The sequence below is a fragment of the Syngnathus acus genome, chromosome 8, assembly GCF_901709675.1.
Source record: "Syngnathus acus chromosome 8, fSynAcu1.2, whole genome shotgun sequence".
Lineage (NCBI taxonomy): Eukaryota > Metazoa > Chordata > Actinopteri > Syngnathiformes > Syngnathidae > Syngnathus > Syngnathus acus.
The window spans coordinates 1,010,085-1,027,672 of NC_051093.1; the positions used below are offsets into that span (position 1 = coordinate 1,010,085).

At 45.2% G+C, this 17,588-nt stretch overlaps 1 protein-coding gene across 1 annotated transcript; it reads right to left on the minus strand.

Annotated features, from left to right (window-relative positions):
• Positions 1–1,050: 1,050 nt before the first annotated feature.
• On the minus strand, positions 1,051–5,342 carry LOC119126078. The gene is made up of 2 exons (XM_037257106.1): positions 2,849–5,342; positions 1,051–1,550 (listed from the first exon to the last, which is right to left on the minus strand). The coding sequence occupies exons 1-2, from the start codon at positions 5,316–5,318 to the stop codon at positions 1,192–1,194; spliced, it is 2,829 nt and encodes a 942-aa protein (XP_037113001.1). The 5' UTR covers positions 5,319–5,342; the 3' UTR covers positions 1,051–1,191.
• Positions 5,343–17,588: the final 12,246 nt, after the last annotated feature.

A 17,588-nucleotide genomic window follows, 5' to 3' on the forward strand; every position in this document is an offset into this window, starting at 1 on the left:
ATTCGGGACTGTAGTGCCATTAGCCTCAGGGCTTGCAGTTCCGTCTGGTAACCTGTAAGGGCCTCTAGAGTAAAATTGGCAAAGGTCTTCAACCTGTAGTCCATAGTTTCTATTCGGAGAATAGTCTTAGCCACACCCGCCTGTGGGAAGAGTGTGAGTGCCACCTTTTGTCCTGTGCTCCAAAGCTTGTATTCATCTGGTACGTCTGAGCCCCAGACACTGTCGTAGGGACGGAAGGTGGGAGCAACAGCTGCACGTGTCTTTCGCTGATGATGTTCCTGAAGATGTCAGACTGAGGAACACAGTGTGATCTGACACATATACGGGGGCACATGTGCCATCCCATCGTCCTGGAAGGACTGCGTAGCCTCGGCGACCACAGAGCCACCATCCCCCTTCGATGATAGAGTGGGGACTTTCTCCTCCGGCTAGGACTTGTTTGATTGCTTCTGTGATATTCAACGAGGTCTCGTCGGTAGGTCCTAGAAGTGAGGTGGTGATGCAGCGTTTTGTTTCTCCCACCTTTATTCCATCAACACGTCTTCGTCGGAAGCACAGGGGATGTGAGATGGTTTCACTCACTTCGAGAGTCACTGGTGCGGGTGTGACGACAGAACTTCTTGACACTACTGTGAATGGCCTTGAGATGTTGTAACAGGGATGGGCGGCTAGTTGTGCCTCATTACTTTCCGACCGTCTGAGTCCTTTGAGGGGATTAAACCCAAAAGCCCTTAGTATTGCGAAACACCATGCATTTTTCTCTGGCATGGGTCGGGCATGTAGGACAGGTTGTTGACTTGATCGTGGCATTATGGAACATACATAACATTTAGTTTGATTGTATGTTTCGGCCAACATGGATACATACTGGTACCACATGTTGTCTGCATGGGGTATATCTGGGTTTATCTTTATATACTTTGTCAACAGTTCGGTCGTCATTCTCTTGATTCGAGCGGAAGTTCCACTTTCCCCTTGGGGACCCTGGACACTCCACGTCATTGGCAAGCATGCTACAGCCACAGCACAGACAAGCACTCCTCTGAGTGCCATTTTCCGTTCAGTTCCACAGAGCCACCTGAACCCCTAGGGAGCTAAATGGTCAGGGTTCTTAGTTCTTCACCGGTTTGAGACTGATGCCAAACTATAATTGGCACCCCCTTTGTAGCCAGACTTCGCCCTGACCGAGGCCTAGGAGCCAAGCACTCTCTGCAGCTTACAGTGGCTGAGATGTATCCAGCTGGGTCTTTCTGCAATCTTGACAGCGGTGGGTGTGGCGAGTAGGACTTGGAATGGTCCCTCCCACCGGGGTGAAGACCACGTCTTTCTTTTGATTACTTTGATGAAGACCCAGTCACCTGGTTTCGCTGAGTCATCCTGTGGAGATAAAGGAGTGGAGGGCAGTAAATTTGCATTTGAGACTTCTTTCATTTGCATGGTTTTGATCATGTAGTCGGCTAGAGTTAGCTCTTCTGCGGCTTTGTCTAAATCATGTGAGAACAGAGGGAGCCTGTATGCTCTGCCATGAATGATCTCATAAGGGGTTAAACCAGGGGTGGGCAAACTTTTTGACTCGCGGGCCGAACTGGGTTCTAAATTTGGACCGGAGGGCCGAACCAGGAGCAGATGGACGTAGTGTTTGTGTGAAGTAATATAAGCGACCTGTAAAGGTAATTGCATAAAAGATTTTGGCCTTTAGTAGGTAGTAAAGCATGGATATTCCAAACAAGATTTTTGAAAACAAATGCATTTATTAACAGCATTACAAAAAAAAAAAAATCACTAAAAAACTGCTATCAGTGATTCTCATAAAATACGACACTATTATTATGAATAACAGTCTCCATCACTTCAGTGCCTGCAGGTCAGATTAATGAAAAATGTTTATCTTATGAGATCACATCAAACAGCAAACATTCTGACCAAATATATCATCTTGAAGAATCGGTGAAAGCATACATCCAAATAAAGTAATCAAAACGGCAACACGGTGAGTGGTATCTGAACATCAGAGCAGAACTCACAAACACCTGGTAACAGAGGTGAGGAAACGGGAAACACTTCCTTAAAGTAAGCCTTAAGAACTTTACAGGTTAAGATTAGTCGCAAACAGGTGGTGCATCAATGTCCTTGAGCATCCTGCATTGTTTGAAAATGAGAATGGTCGCTAGTTTCAATCCCTGCTATGTGTACAAATCATATTCAAAATGCATTTTTTTACAACAAACTTGAGAGCCTCCCCTTCATTTTCAGTGGGGACAGTGTTGTTGGTCTCCCTTTTTTGCTAGTGCATCATAGTCTGGAGTAAAATTTGTTGTGGCAATTTTTAGGAGAGATCCGTTTACCTCGATCTGTGACGGGTTGATGTGGCTGAACGTCACGTCGCGTACGTCGAGCCAAATTGGCCACTCTTTTAACATTCGGCACTCACTTCTTTTCTTCGGGCCACTCATTTTAATGGAAGGATTCCAGGGGAAGGTTTGTGGGTGGCTTTAGCGTAAAACTGTATCTGAAAGCTCAGCGAGCGAATTACAAGAATGCTGTCGTCACAGCCCACGCTCTAAATTCGGGACTGATACAAATAGAGCGCGAGTGCGCCATGTCCGTACTACTGAGTACGTACGTACACGCACTTGTGAGTGTGCACCGAGCTTTCTGACACGGCTTCCGGTAGTAAATGCGCAGGCGAGCGGTTCCCCATCTACTGGGGAAACGCAGTCATTGCAGGCAAAATGACAAAAAAAAAAGTTTAATAATACAATTAATTCAGGGTTGGCGGGCCGGATTAAACGGTCCCGTGGGCCGGATGTGGCCCGCGGGCCGTAGTTTGCCCACCCCTGGGTTAAACCCTTGCTACAGGGCGTAATCCTCATATAGAGTTTTACCAAATCTAGACATACGGGCCATGGTCTTCCTGTTTCTGCCATGCATTTGGTTAATCTATTTTTAATTGTTCCATTTGTCCGTTCAACAAGGCCAGCACTCGATGGATGATAGGAACAATGATTTTTTAATGTAATCTGCAAATGTTCAGCCATTTTGTGAATGACTGAATTGACAAAATGTAGTCCGTTGTCGCTGTAAATGGTCTCTGGGATACCAAAACTGGGAATGATGGTCTTGCAGATAGCCTTTGCTACTGTTATAGCATCTGCATTCTTTGCTGGGATTATTTCTGTCCACCTTGAAAAGGCATCTATTAGGACTAAACAGTATTTGTACAGTCCACACCTGTTTAGTTCTATGAAGTCCATATGCAGCATTTGGAACGGATATGCTGGTTCTGGGAATTTTCCTCTCTTTGGTCTTACATTCCCTTGTGGATTATTTTTTATACAGACTTCACACGCTCTACAAAAAAGTTTTGAGTACAAATTGAAACCATACGTTGTAAAGTGTTGTGATATTAGCTCCTGCATCCCCCCTGTCGACACATGAGTACTACCGTGTGTCGAAATTGCAGCCGCTCTAAAAAGGGATTTAGGGAGAACAGGCTTATTATTTACAATGTATATGTCTTTGTCTGTCAGTTGTGCACCTTTAGCAATCCACATCTTCTGTTCTTGTTTAGGGGCTGAATGTTGCATATCATGCAAGATCTGTGTATTTATTAGTTCCTCCTTTTCTGACGGCAATCTCAGAAATAGGTCTGAGGTTCCGTATTTTCCTATAGCAGCTTCCTTTGCTATTTTATCTGCTAAGGCATTGCCTAGTGACACCAAGTCTTTCCTCCGTGTGTGTGCCTCACATTTGCAAATTGCAAGCTTCGTGGGCAACATTACTGCCTGGAGGAGCTGGATTAGAAGTTGTGCATGTGTTATTTGCTTTCCTGTTGAAGTTATCATTCCACGCCTTTCCCATTGTTTTGCAAAGTAAAAAACTGTTGAAAATGCATACTGGCTGTCTGTGTATACAGTTAGGTCTTGTCCATCTGCTAGAGTACAAGCTCTAGTCAGCGCAATGATTTCAGCTGCTTGGGCTGAGAAACGCGAAGGAAGAGTTGCTGCTTCTATTACTGTATCTGGGTTTTCCACTACAGCATAACCTGTCTGCGTTTTTCCTATTGGTGTTCTTGAGCAAGACCCATCTACAAACCACGTTTTACCTGTGGTGAGTGGTGTGTCTGACAAATCTGCTCTGGGTAGCTGCAGTTGTTCAGTTTCCTCTACACAATTATGAGGTATTCCATCATTTGGTGTAGGGAGTAAAGTCGCTGGATTTAATACAGTGCAGCGCTTAATGGTTATGTGTGGCTGTGACAGTAACAGAGCTGTATAAGACAAATGTCTGGCTGGAGACAACATATTCATTTTACTTTGAAGTAACAACACATCAACAGCATGTGGTACAAACAGGTCTGTGGGATGGAACAAGATGACATCTGCTGACGATTCTACTGCCATCGCAGCAGCACATATAGCTTGAACACATGGTGGCAAAGCTCTAGCTACAGGGTCAAGTCTTTTGGAATAGAAAGCTATTGGTAGCCATTTCATGCCATGTTGTTGAGTCAGTACTGATGTCATAAACCCATCTTTACAGTCCACTGTTTGCATAAACCTTTTGCTGTAGTCAGGTAGGATCAAATTTGCTGTTTGAACCAATGCCAATTTCAATTTTGTGAATGCTTCTTCTGCTTCTGGTGTCCACGTGATTTTATCTTTGAGTGCTAATGGCTGTCCATGAGCTACCTCTATCAATGGTTGAGCCATCTCAGCATAGAGTGGAACCCAGGCTCTGCAGTAATTACATAGTCCTAAGAAAGACATAAGTTGTTTCTTTGTGACAGGTCGTGGTGTGTCTAATATAGCCTGTTTCCTGCCCTGTTGTACTGCTCTTCCCCTTGCTGAGAGTGTGTGACCAAGATAATTCACTTCTGGTTTTACCCATTGTAACTTCTGTTTACTGACTTTATTTCCTGTCTGGCCTAGATGTTGCAGAAGGAGGAGGGAATCACGTCTGCATGCTTCCTTTGTTTCTGAAGCAATTAAAATATCATCAACGTAGACCAAAACTTGACTCTCAGATGAAGGTGTGAAACCAGCCATACAGTTCATGATAGCCTGTGTGAAAATGGTTGGGCTGTCGGTAAAACCTTGTGGTAATCTGGTGTAGGTGTACCCCTGACCCTTGTATGTGAATGCGAACCAATACTGAGAATCATCAGCTACAGGAATAGAGAAAAATGCATTACTCAAATCAATCACGGTGAAATGAGTCCTATTTGGCTGCAATGAATTTAGTAATGTGTGTGGATCAGGAACATTTGGTGCCCTGGTCTGCACTGCATCATTTACAGCTCTCAAATCCTGGATCATTCTCCATTTTGATGCTTCTGCTTTTTGAACTGGGAATATAGGTGTATTACATGGAGAGTCATTACATTTCCTAATTATTCCTGCGTTTAATAGATCTTTAATGACTGGTTCAATGCCTATAGAAGCTTCAGGCTTCAAAGGGTATTGTTTTACTCTGGGTCTGTAAGAAGATATTGGTTTAATTTCCACAGGTGGAATGGCTGTAATCAGACCAACATCTGTTGGGCCTGTGGCCCACACAACAGGATCTACACTCTTCAAATCTTTTTCATCCTCCTCCGAAAATGCAATAGTTGCTGTCTGTCATTCTAGGGCATGGATTTTTGGAGTAGCTGTGAATAACATGCAAAATTTATGTCTGTACATGTCACAGCTCGGGCTGTACTCGCAACTTGGAGCTTCCCATCCTGTTTCACAAGGCTTATAATCAGTTGCTGCACCAGCTATTTTTAGCTTCGGACCTGTGTCTTTCCACTGAATATGTTCTGGTTTCAAAAGTGACACGTGAGGCACTGATCCTCCTCTATACATGTTTTTTAGATTTGTAGGTAAGATTACTGTGGCACCTGCAAATGATCTGTGATCAGAATATATATAGTCAATGGACACTGGAACGGAGGGCTTGTTTAGAAACTCCTCACTATATTCAACATCTGAACATGGTGAAACTTTCATTGTGACATGTAATTTGGTGTACTGCATTTCGTCTTGTAAATCAGAAATGGTGGATTTTGCAAATTTGATCAGATCTGCCGTTTCTCTGTCACAGAGGGAGTGTGGGAAATCAAGTGAATAGTAAACGGCTTCATCTCCCTCTGTGAGTAAGAGGTGTGGCACTCTGGCCGCTGTCATCCCATCTTTTAGCGGGAACACAGCTATGCCTAGGGCTGACATTAAGTCTCTTCCTAGGAGATTTACAGGACAGTGAGGTGAGTAGACGACTGGTGCTGAAATCACACTGCCTGTTTCTGGATCTTTAACATTTAGTGGTAGTGTCATGTGTTCCAGATATGTCTGACCATTAGCTGTTTTGACCCAAATTGACTGCTTTCCAGTGGTCAGGCCTTTAACTTTGTGTCTTAAAACTGATGTGCAGGCGCCAGAATCACACAAAAAGGTTACTTTTTGTTCATTAACAATCAAATCTATGAATGGTTTTTCTTTTAAGTGACTCAATGATTCGACTGCTGTAAAAACATCCAAGAGATCATGCTTGTCCTCCTCATCTAGTCATGCGCTCTGTTCTGGCCGCGGTCCTTTTTTCTTTTTAGGACATTCTTTGGACCAGTGGCCTTTTTCTCCACAATGCCAGCAGGCATTGGGGTCACCAGACCAGTGGGGAGGATTTTTGGATGCTGATCCTCGACCTCTCCCCCTGAAATTTCCTCTGCGTCCACCTCTGCCTCGATAGGGCAGGTGGTTCTGATAGAAGAATTCTGATTCTTCCACGCAGTCCGAGTTGGCCCAAAAAACTCCGGCTGACCCTGTGGGAGTTTTAGGTTTCTTTACAATTTTAGCAGCGTGTCTAGCCCATTGCATTACGGTAGTAACACTGGCTGTGTCTACCTCTACATTGTGTTTTCGAATCCATTCACTGATTTTGGGTTCCATTCCATTTAAAAGGGCATTTTTTAATTGTTGTTGGTAGGGGCCTGCGTCTTGGTCGTCTACAGGGATTCCACTGTGAACTCTAAATTCCTTTTCAAATCTCACTCTAAAGTCATCAACCTCCTCACCCAATTTTTGTTTTATCCCTGCCAGACGTCCATAATCAGCTCTTCTCCTAAATGTTGTTCTACATCTGTCCCATAAAGCGTTTAATTGAGCCAAATAAGGACCTCTTAATTGTCCATCATTTGGGTATTGGAAAATTTCCCCTTGATTAGTTCTACCTGTGTAATCTCCCCTCACTCTTCCCCATAAACGAGGGACGGAGCACTGGAAGGCTTCTCCTGCCTCCCTACCATTTAATCTATATGAGTGTATTACTCCTTCCATGTCTCTGATCCAGGACTCTACATCCTCTTGTGGATCAGGGATTCCCTCAACAGCTTCTCTGCACTCTCTGTTTGACCAAGGTCGAAATACATACATGTGTTGATTATTAGGTCCGTCGGCATTTGGATTAGGGACCTGAATCATGGGATAATTGCCCATTATCGGGTCGTCACCTTCCTCATCTGAGTATTTGTCACGTGTTAGTTCAGTCATTTTGTCTGGGACAGCCTGCGGCTGGACTGTCCTTCGTCCTGTCTTTTGTCTAGTGTGCTGAGAAACCGGAGAATAAGGTGGGGGCACACTAGCTTCAGCTCTAGCTGCGGCCTGTAATTCCCTAGTGGGATACAGACTGGAACGCTCAGGTTGTGCTTGAACTGCGTCTTAGTCGTCCTTGTCCTTCATTGTCCTCTGGTTTGACAAAACAAATTGTACCAGTCATTTTATTTTGTTGTGCTTTTCGGTCCTCTCTAGCTTTTAGTCCAGCTCTGCGTCGGTTTTCAGCCTCTTTTAACCATAATTTTGCACATTGCAATTCTTTTTCCTTTTTTTCTTTTTTCTTTCCTTTTTTCATAATCACACTAGCCTCAAGTTTGGCAACTACATTTTTCCACTGATCTACTTTAAGGTGACCAGTCACACCATACTTTTTGTTCCATTTTGTCAACCATTCAATACTGTCTGGAAACTTATTTAACATATACTTCTCATCTCCTGATACCTTGTCAGTAACACTTTGACGGCCCCCCATTTTAATCAATTTAGTCCAACTGTCAAATCCTAGGGATTTCTAAAGTTGGAATGTTTCTTTAGTGGGATAACGACTTTCTGTGGTAATTCCTGCTTCGACCAGTTTCCTGGTGAGGAATTCTTGCCTGTGCTTCCACAGAAATTCGTTATTTCTTCCCACTATATTACATGCAGCACATACGTGCTACCATTCACACACACATTCACACCGCGGAATTTTCTTAACACAACGAGGTGTATTTACGTCTACAAGTTCCATCTGTAGACCGAATTCCTATTACTTGGAATTCACAACAAGGACTCCGCCGTCCTTACCCGGGTACCCTTTTTTCTGGGGACTAAAATACCCCAACCACGCAGCCAACGAAGAGGTCTCACCGAGTCTGTGAAAGATTTCTCTTGAAGATTCCGTCAATCGTCGCCGCCGAGAGGTGCTGAACTGGGCCGGCCTGGTGGATGAACGTCGCTCCCCAGGGCTTTCCTTCAGGCGTCCTTTGACTCCTGCCGTGCACGGATTCGCCGTCTTCAACACTCCTCGGATCAGCGAGCAGATTTTCAGGAATCCCGGACGAGCCCCCAAAAATGTTGGGTTCACAACATTTGTCTGAAAAGAATCTCACAGAGGCAGGATATGTCTTCGATGGCAAGCGATCATCTGCAGATGGACGCGGCTCAGACACAGCAAGTGTGACTGAGACCCGTGCCTTCCCTCAGTTTGGTCGTGCCTTTTATTGAGGAAAAAACAATGGGGCAAGTGTACATGAATGCATAGCTTCTTTAGACAGGAAGGACATTCCACAATTACATCTCATGACCACAGCACAACAGCGATACTATTACGGACAGAAGCAGATGGTCGTCTCATGACTTTAGCTTAACAAAGACGTAGTCTTCGTGGTCATGGGATGGATACTTCTGTGGCGTTCTCATGACTTCTACTTAAATAAGACGTTTGTCACTTCAGCCATCCCATGACAAACTCATGATCTGTTCATGTATAGCTAACTATGGGGCTTATTGTACAGCGCGACTCGTGACTCCAGCCATGGGCTCCTTAGCCAGCCATCTGCTCCCAAGTCATTATCACGAGGTCAAAATGTCACATCCTGTGGACGGTCTTGCACACATAAGGAGATACATAGAATCCAATGATAAAAAGTATATTTTTCCCAACAGGGGCGTTAAACTCAGACCATGTTATGGCACGTATGACCTTTTTCTGAAGTATCTCCAGCTTTTTTAGATGGGTTGGAAATGTGTTACACCATATAATATTGCAATATTTTAAATGAGGTTCAAATAAGGATTTGTACAGAATAAGAAGTGCAGTGAGTGGGAGATAATGTCTCAATTTGAAGAACAAAGCAGCATATTTAGACAGTTTGATTGTGAGATCATCAATATGTTTTTTAAAGTTCAAGAACTCGTCAATGTGGATCCCCAGGAATTTAGTAGAGCTGACTCTTTCAATGTTTTGTCCGTTGATTTTTATACAATTTTGGTCAATGTCCTTTTTTTTATGGGAGCGGAATACGATGTGGTTTGTTTTATTGACATTTAGGGAGAGTTTGTTGCATTAAAACCATGTGTTTATTTTCGCTAACTCACTATTTATAATTTGTTCAAGTGTATTTGGATTTTTGTGGGAAAGAAACAAGTTTGTATCGTCAGCAAATAATACTTTATGTAGTATGGGTGAAGTATTAACAATGTCATTTATGTACAAGATGAAGAGGAGTGGCCCTACGATGGACCCTTGGGGAACTCCATAATTGATGGGTTTGTATGAAGATTTATGGTTGTTAATAGAAACATATTGATATCTTCCAAACAGATAGCTGCGGAACCAGTCTAACGCCAGGCCTCTAATACCATAGTGTTGTAATTTATTTACAAGAATGTCAATCATGATGGTATCAAAAGCTTTAGACAAGTCCAGAAAAATCCCAATACCATATTCGCCTTTATCAATTGCCTCGTGGGGTCATGAAAGGAGCGTCCACGTCGCGGCCCCGGGAGTATTGACGAGATCAACTAGATCGACTAGATACTGCTAATCCTTTCACCACTACAAGCAAAAGTTACAAGCTACAACGCAGCTACAAGCTACGCCGAAAACTGCAAGCTACAAGCCACAAAGCTACAGAACAGAAACAACATCATGCCTGTAGATAGACACAAAGGTCGACCTTGGAAACGAGGAACCTCCTCACGACCAGCATTGACGGTCCTATCTGTGAACATCGAAGGGTTCTCCTCTGCAAAACGAACAATCTTAGCCGATCTATGCAGCAGACAACACTGTGACGTGCTCTGCTTGCAAGAGACGCACAGAGGGAGTGAAAATAATTGCCCCACCATACCAGGAATGGTCCTGGCCATTCAACGACCTCACAGGCAGTACGGCAGTGCCATATTTGTAAAAACAGGTTTAGCTATAGAAGACACAGACATGTCAGATGACCATGATATCGAAGTCCTATCTGTCGAGCTAAGCAGTGCTGTAGTAACATCTGTCTATAAACCACCACCTGTAGACTTCATATTCCCCCAGCCAATCCCCAAAGTACACAACAAACCACAGATCATTATTGGTGACTTCAACAGCCACAGTATCCAGTGGGGCTACCCTGAAATGAACAAGGATGGAGAAGCAGTTGAGGAATGGATAGAGGCCAACAAACTAAGTCTTATCCATGACCCCAAGCTACCACACTCGTTCCTTAGTGCTCGCTGGAAACGGGGCTATAATCCAGATCTCACCATGGTCACAAATAACATCGCTGGACTGTGTAAAAAGACTGTGCTGGACCCTATTCCATCAAGCCAACACCGTCCCATCGGGATCCAAATCAACGCGGCTGTAGTCCCAACCATCGTGCCCTTCAAAAGGCGATTCAACTACAAGAAAGCAGACTGGGAAGGATTCACCAACGAGCTGGAAGAGAAGATCAAGAATATAATACCAGTTAGCACAAACTATGACCTTTTTGCTAACCTGGTGCTGAAAACTGCTCGGAAACATATCCCCCGTGGCTGTAGAGTTGAATATATACCTGGTCTCTCAAAGGACTGTGCAGGACTCTATGATAATTATATCAGCATGTTTGAATTAGATCCCCTCTCAGAGGAGACAACTGCCCAAGGTGAGAAGGTGATGGAAAGCATTACCCAAGAGCGAAGCAAGACTTGGAATGCTCTTATTGAGTCCACAGACATGTCAAAAAACAGCAAGAAAGCATGGACACTTATTCGGAAGCTACGGGGTGACCCTAAAGCAGCTCCTCAGCGCCCAAAAGTCACTGCCAACCAAGTTGCCAACCAATTGCTTGAAAATGGAAAGAATGGAAAGAGCGCGAAAAAGATCAAACTGAACCGCAAGAAATACATCGAGGACCCTGCATTTGCAAGACGCTCCCGGAAAAAAAACATTATTACAGAAACCAGAAGCAGAGCGCACACACCAAATCAGGGGAACGCTGTAGCCAGTCCTGTAACCAGAGACACGATGACGCACAGGGGCCAAAGCCAACAGGATGCCATTGGGCTGAATAGACCACTGCTGCACCCGAAAAACACCATGAAGATTGGAAACTGGAATGTACGAACACTATACGTAAGCGGCAATATCACACTAATTCAAATTCCTTGTTTGGCATGCTCAAACATGGCCAATAAAAATTCTTGAATCTTGAATATTCAAGAACTTTTATTCGCCATGTTTGAGCGTGCCAAAGAAGGAATTTGACTTTGGTACATCACAGCCTCTGTTCAACATTTAGGTGACTAACAACACTCAGGACATGTGTGAAAGATGACAAATATTCTCAAACGTCCCCTGATCTTAAACTTCCAGGAGGGTGTGGTGTATTTTTATTTAGGTCTCATACAATGTATATTTCACTTCTAAGTTTAGAGGTGACCAGATCACGCGCGCATGAGATTTCATGGAGCCTGGGCCAGGAAGGCAGACTTCCTGGCACCAGGATCCAGCAATCGGCCATTTGGTTAGAATCAACAAGGCAGGCTGGGGGGTCAGAGGACATCCAGCAGCCCTCGGTGTGTGCGCCAGAGTAAGGGGGGGCACGGGGTATAAGACCCAAGGCGGGAGAAGACAGGGGGGCTTCTTTTTGTTTGGCTAGAGAGAGACACTTCAATTCTGACATCGGTTGAATAAAATCTTTCCCCAATCAGTTTTCCTTGCCTGAGCCAGCCACCTATCCACCGTTAGATCTTGGAGACCAGCAGAACATCGAAGAGAATTCACCACATTTTTGGCATCATGAACAGTTCTCTTGTTCTCCGGGGAGCCCTCATCCACCTGGGTGTGAGCATCGAGCGTCCGGCCGGCTGGCTGAGTTTGAGGTGAGGTGCTTTCACCCACGTTTTTTGCGGTATGCTCGTGCCTGGTGTGGGGGAAGAGAGTGGGGCTCCTCAGGGAGATAGTTAATGGATCTGATGTGCACGTGGCTGGATCAGGGGGGGTTTGTCTCCCCTGGTCAAAGGTGGTCAAAATGTGAATTTTGAAAGGGGGAGTGGCCCCAATAGGAAAATGAAAATGTTCATCAAAAATAGAAAAAAGAAAAAGGCAAATAAAAATGGAGAAATAACACGAAACTTAAGGGGGAAACGTGAACAGTGTGAGTGACATGTCTGGTGTGAATGATGAATGAGAAAGAAGAAATGCCCCGAGAGAGGGGGCACGTGAAACAGGATAGGATGTCTGGGACATCTCTGATCGACTGTCACGAGAGAAGAATAATAGAAAAGTCCCATAAAACGTGGACTTTATTTTGGCGACAGATAAATTTTAGCGGTATGAGTGGGGCGGAAGCACAGATACGATTGAACACTGTTTGCGACAAGAGACGTGCGCCACCAAGCCACCGGAGGCAAAATTCCCGCGACGTGCTGGGATGTTGAGATCGCACCCAATGGCCGTACAGGCCGAGGGCGATTGTTGAGATGTTCGGTGGTGGCATTTGTCTCTCTCAAGGTCGCACAAAAAAGGGAGGCTTGCTGCAGACCGCGATTGGCAGAGCGGAGGAGTGCGCAGCCTTGGCATCCGTAACTGTCTGAATGAATGTGGAAGAAATGCCGGCCGGGTCTGGGACCATGAGTGCCGAAGAGAATGAAGCGCGCAGACCACGTTATTTGGGCACTGATCAGATTAGGAGTGTGTGTGGGTTGCAGAGTTCACCCGGCGGACCGCTGGCGCGTTAACCTCTTAGAGAGCTCTTTGGGCAACTTACCGGGGTGAACTGGTGCGCTGCGGTCGTACCCAAGTCGACACGGTTCAATCCCGATTGTCGAGGCGCACTGTAATAGCATACACGCCTGTCAAAGTCTGATGGAATTTACGGCTTGCAGCAGACCGCAATTGGCAGATGGGAGAAGTGCGCAGCCGGTAGAAATTGGAAAACGTGGAAAAAGAGGCCTCAGGGGTTTTAATATTGGTATACCATGTAAGAAAAGTAATTTGTGTGCACACTAAAGTTAGAAATCTGCAGTATAAGGGGGAAGAACAAAGCCCTTTTAGAGAATCAGACAAGAAGTGCACAGGGCATGTTTGTAAGTGCGCATGTGCACGGGAAACAGCCGCTGTAATGACCAGATCGCATAGAAGCGGTTGGAAAGAATTGAAACGGGGATCAGATTTGGATCCCTTTTTGTGCTGTTCCCTATGTGTTTGTGCTAATCTCTGTGAAATATGTATGTCAGTCTGTTGTCGTTCTGTTGTGTGTGCTCAGGGGATCCCCATGTGTGTGTGCTTGTGCGTGTGTGTGTGCGTTCGCGTGTGCGTGTGTGTGTGTGGGTGCGTTGGCGTGTGTATGTGTGTGTGTGTGTGTGTGTGTGTGTGTGTGTGCGTGTGTGTGGGATAAGGTGGAAGTGGAGAATTTTTGAGCGGGGAGGGGACCGAGTTGGGAGCCCGCGCTCGCACAAAGGTGCGTGCCTGTGGGACGGGGGTGCTGGGTGCGCGTGGGAGGGGCCGGCGGAATGATAGCGTGGGTCTAGCCAGCCCGCGTGGTCAACATTGATGAGCCGGGACCCCCTGCATTCGTTCACGCTGCTCGCCCCGGGGATGCGCACTGAGGAGTGGAGAGAGGCGGGGCCGGGTCCCCCGGAATGGGTCGAAATCGTGGATGACCAAATGCTGCTGGGCAAATAAAGTCAAAGTCAAAGTCAAAGTCAGCTTTATTGTCAATCCCTTCATATGTCAAGACACACAAAGAAACCGAAATTCCGTTTCCTCCATCCCACGGTGACGAGACATACAAGTAGGCGACACAAAACAAAAACAAGAAGGCACAAACCATAAAGAATAAATAATAAATAAAATAAAATGAGCGATGAATAAAAACAGACCAATAACCCATTGAATATGAGGGGCAAAACCGAGCCAGTGAGCATACAGCAAGAACAGGACGCTACGCTGAAAGGGAGAGCGAGTTCAGGATCCTAACAGCCTGGAGTACGAAGCTGTTGGAAAGTCTGGTGGTGCGGGAGCGCAGGCTCCTGTACCGCCTCCCAGAGGGCAGAAGTTCAAACAAAGAGTGAGCGGGGTGACTCACATCACTCACAATCTTGGTCGCCTTGCGGGTGAGATGGGAGGTGTAAATGTCCTTCAAGGAGGGGAGAGAAGCACCAATAGTCTTACTAGCCGTTTTCACAATGCGCTGCAGGGCCTTCAAGTCTTGGTCAGTGCAGCTGCCACCCCAGACAGCAATACAGCTGGAGAGGACGCTCTCAATGGTGCCGCGGTAAAAAGTAGTCATGACGGCCGGAGGAGTCCCCGCTCGCCTGAGTTTCCGAAGGAAGTACAGGCGGCGCTGGGCCTTCTTCGCCAGCGACGCGGTGTTGGTGGACCAGGAGAGATCCTCACTGATGTGCACCCCCAGGAACCTGGAGCTGCTCACTCTCTCCACCACAGCACCGTCGATGGTCAGCGGCAGGTGTTGGGCGTGACCCTTCCGGAAGAAATAATGCATGAACCACATTGAATGGGTATTTTTGAAACTGCAAAAGTACTAAGGGTTAACAGTTTGCCAATAAGTGGGAGAGGGGCATGCTTGCACTAACCGTTACAATACTGATATATGGGTATTTGTGTGTGTCTGAAGTAGAAATTTAAGCCACGACACCAATAATTTACGGCAGGAAGCCACAAAGGCGGCCTGGGATAGGGACCTTTGCGTCATGAGATAGAGGAAGGAAGTGAAGAAAGGGGGGTAACTCGTAAATGACGAGGGACCCCGTTAGGAGCGGTCAACAACCCGCTAGGCCATCTGGCAACTGATATGGAGATGAGACATTACATTTGTAGAAGAGTTCCAATACTCAAATAGACATAGAGACAGACGCGTTAAAGAACTTAAACCAGTTAGTAATTGATTAAGACAAAATAAGTGAGAAGGAAGGAGTATTTGTTGATTGGGATTAAATTAGGGGTTACAGTAGGTCAATAGTCTGTGGTCAACAATGCATTACATAGAAAAAAGCGGAGGAGAGTTCAATGAGGAGATATTGGGAGTGGTCGGTGGGTCCTTTTTTTAATACCCTTTAATTGGTTTCCTGGTGTAGATAGGTTAGCAACACGAGAGATTTAGAGGTTCAAAAGAAAGACATTTAAAAGAAAAGAAAATTTTTGATTTGGACAATTGCAGGCTAACAGGAGCATGAGAAAGAGCAGCTGAGAAGCAGGATCAAATGGGATCGGGGAGATTGGAAATTCACAACACCATATTCTAAGTCACATTTTTGAGCAAGCATGACACAAGTAATAATGCTTGCGAGGTCGAGACGTAGATCAGGGCTAGATTTGGAACGCAGACTCTTGATGAGGTCCTTTTGAATACTGATACTGAAGACACAACCTACATCTCATTAAATTACATTACATCTTTACACAAGAGTTGGAAGCTGTATCCAAAATTTAAGGCTTGAAGTGGGAAAGACAGAAGGATGAGGGATCTAAGTGAGGTGTGGAACGAGGGGAGCTTGGGGTAAGTCCCCTGGGGGGATGTGGTATGCACATGGAGCAAGGAGTGGTCTCAGCGGTTCCAACTCAAATAATTAGAAGAAGGAAGGGATTAGAATCGAAAATAAGAAAACAACAGACGAAATGTATCTCAAAAACAGGATGAGTTTGCAGGACTTACAATATAAAAACGGGATCGCTGTTACTAGGAGAAGTTGAAGTTTGATAAACAAACGTTATTAGCAAATTGATGGCAGCAGCTATATTTGGAGATAATCTCACAAATTTGACGTCCCAGTGTGTCACTCTCAGTGCCAGGATCCCTGAAACTCGATCCCGAGACTCCGCCTGCAGCCGTGGACAACTAGAAAACGGTGCCTGGCTTTGAGGCACCTTTGACCTTTGGCAAGAACAAAAAAAGACTTTTTGTGCTTGGAGGGGGCAAGCGACTCTCCAGAGGAAGGACGACATCCTCGGAGACGAGAAAAGACATTGAGAAGCGGAGGAACTCACAATGCTGAAAATGGGCTCATTAAAAAAAAAAAATGGACTCATTCGAGAGTGATGGATGGGTTGGCTCTGAAGCAACAACAAAAGAACACCAACTTGAGAGGGTGAGGTGCTGCAAAAGACACATGAGACATGAAGTGTCCGACAACCAAATCGCACTCCTTGCTGAGGCGTTACCAAACTTGGTGGAGCTTGGGTCAAAGTGGACGGGAGCTTCTTTGTGCACTGAGTTTGACATAACTGAGGAGATTTGATAACAAATTGAATAATGTGAGAGCTACAGAGAAAAGCATCATAATCGGAGATTGAACAGATTTGGATAAAACAAATAGGCTAAAATGGTAGGAAACAAGAGCGAGATCTGATATTTTGGCTCGTCAGGCTTAAGAAGTAGAAGTCGAGTTAGATAAATTTTAGAATAGGACATTTGGACTAAAGTGAATTCAGTCAAGAGGAAGCTAGGTTGCTCAATGTACCTACTCAATACAATAGAAGTTTGTTACACCACAGTGGAGCTTGGGTGGTCAGGTAGTTGGACATGTTCAAGACGGAACGGCCATAGGAACTTTTGACTTTCACACAATCATGCATAGGAGTCGCACAAGGCCACAGGTAACAAGATAATGACTGAGATAGGGCTCAATTTCAACTGCACCGACATGGCAAAGTAGAAGCAAGAGAGCTGAGTAAGGGATTATATGCTAAACAGTCCTCTATAGAGTTACCAATAGGAGATTCTATCAAAAGAAGTACTAAGAAGTGGATGTGACGATAACAGGAGGACGTAGATTTTCGGAGGTTTGATAAGGGCAGACTCCATTGTCAAAGATAGGATTAGAGCGAGTGGGAATGGGGACATTTTGGCATTTTAACAGGGATTGACAGCAAGGGAGATTGAGGATAGAAGATCTGGACAGCAATGACGTAAATTACATTAAAAACTACTCATTTGAGGGAGAGGGCTTGGCGCCCCCTGTGTGGAGCTGCAGCTTTGCAGAGCGGGGCAGACCGCGCGAGTGAGTGGATGAAAGGAGTGA

Coding starts and splice junctions, on each gene's coding strand:
- LOC119126078 (XM_037257106.1), bottom strand. CDS start 5,318: ATGATCCAGGATTTGAGAGCTGTAAATGATGCAGTGCAGACCAGGGCA. Junction 1,551..2,848: donor GATTACGCCCTGTAGCAAGG/GTTTAACCCAGG, acceptor TGCCCACCCCTG/GTTTAACCCCTTATGAGATC.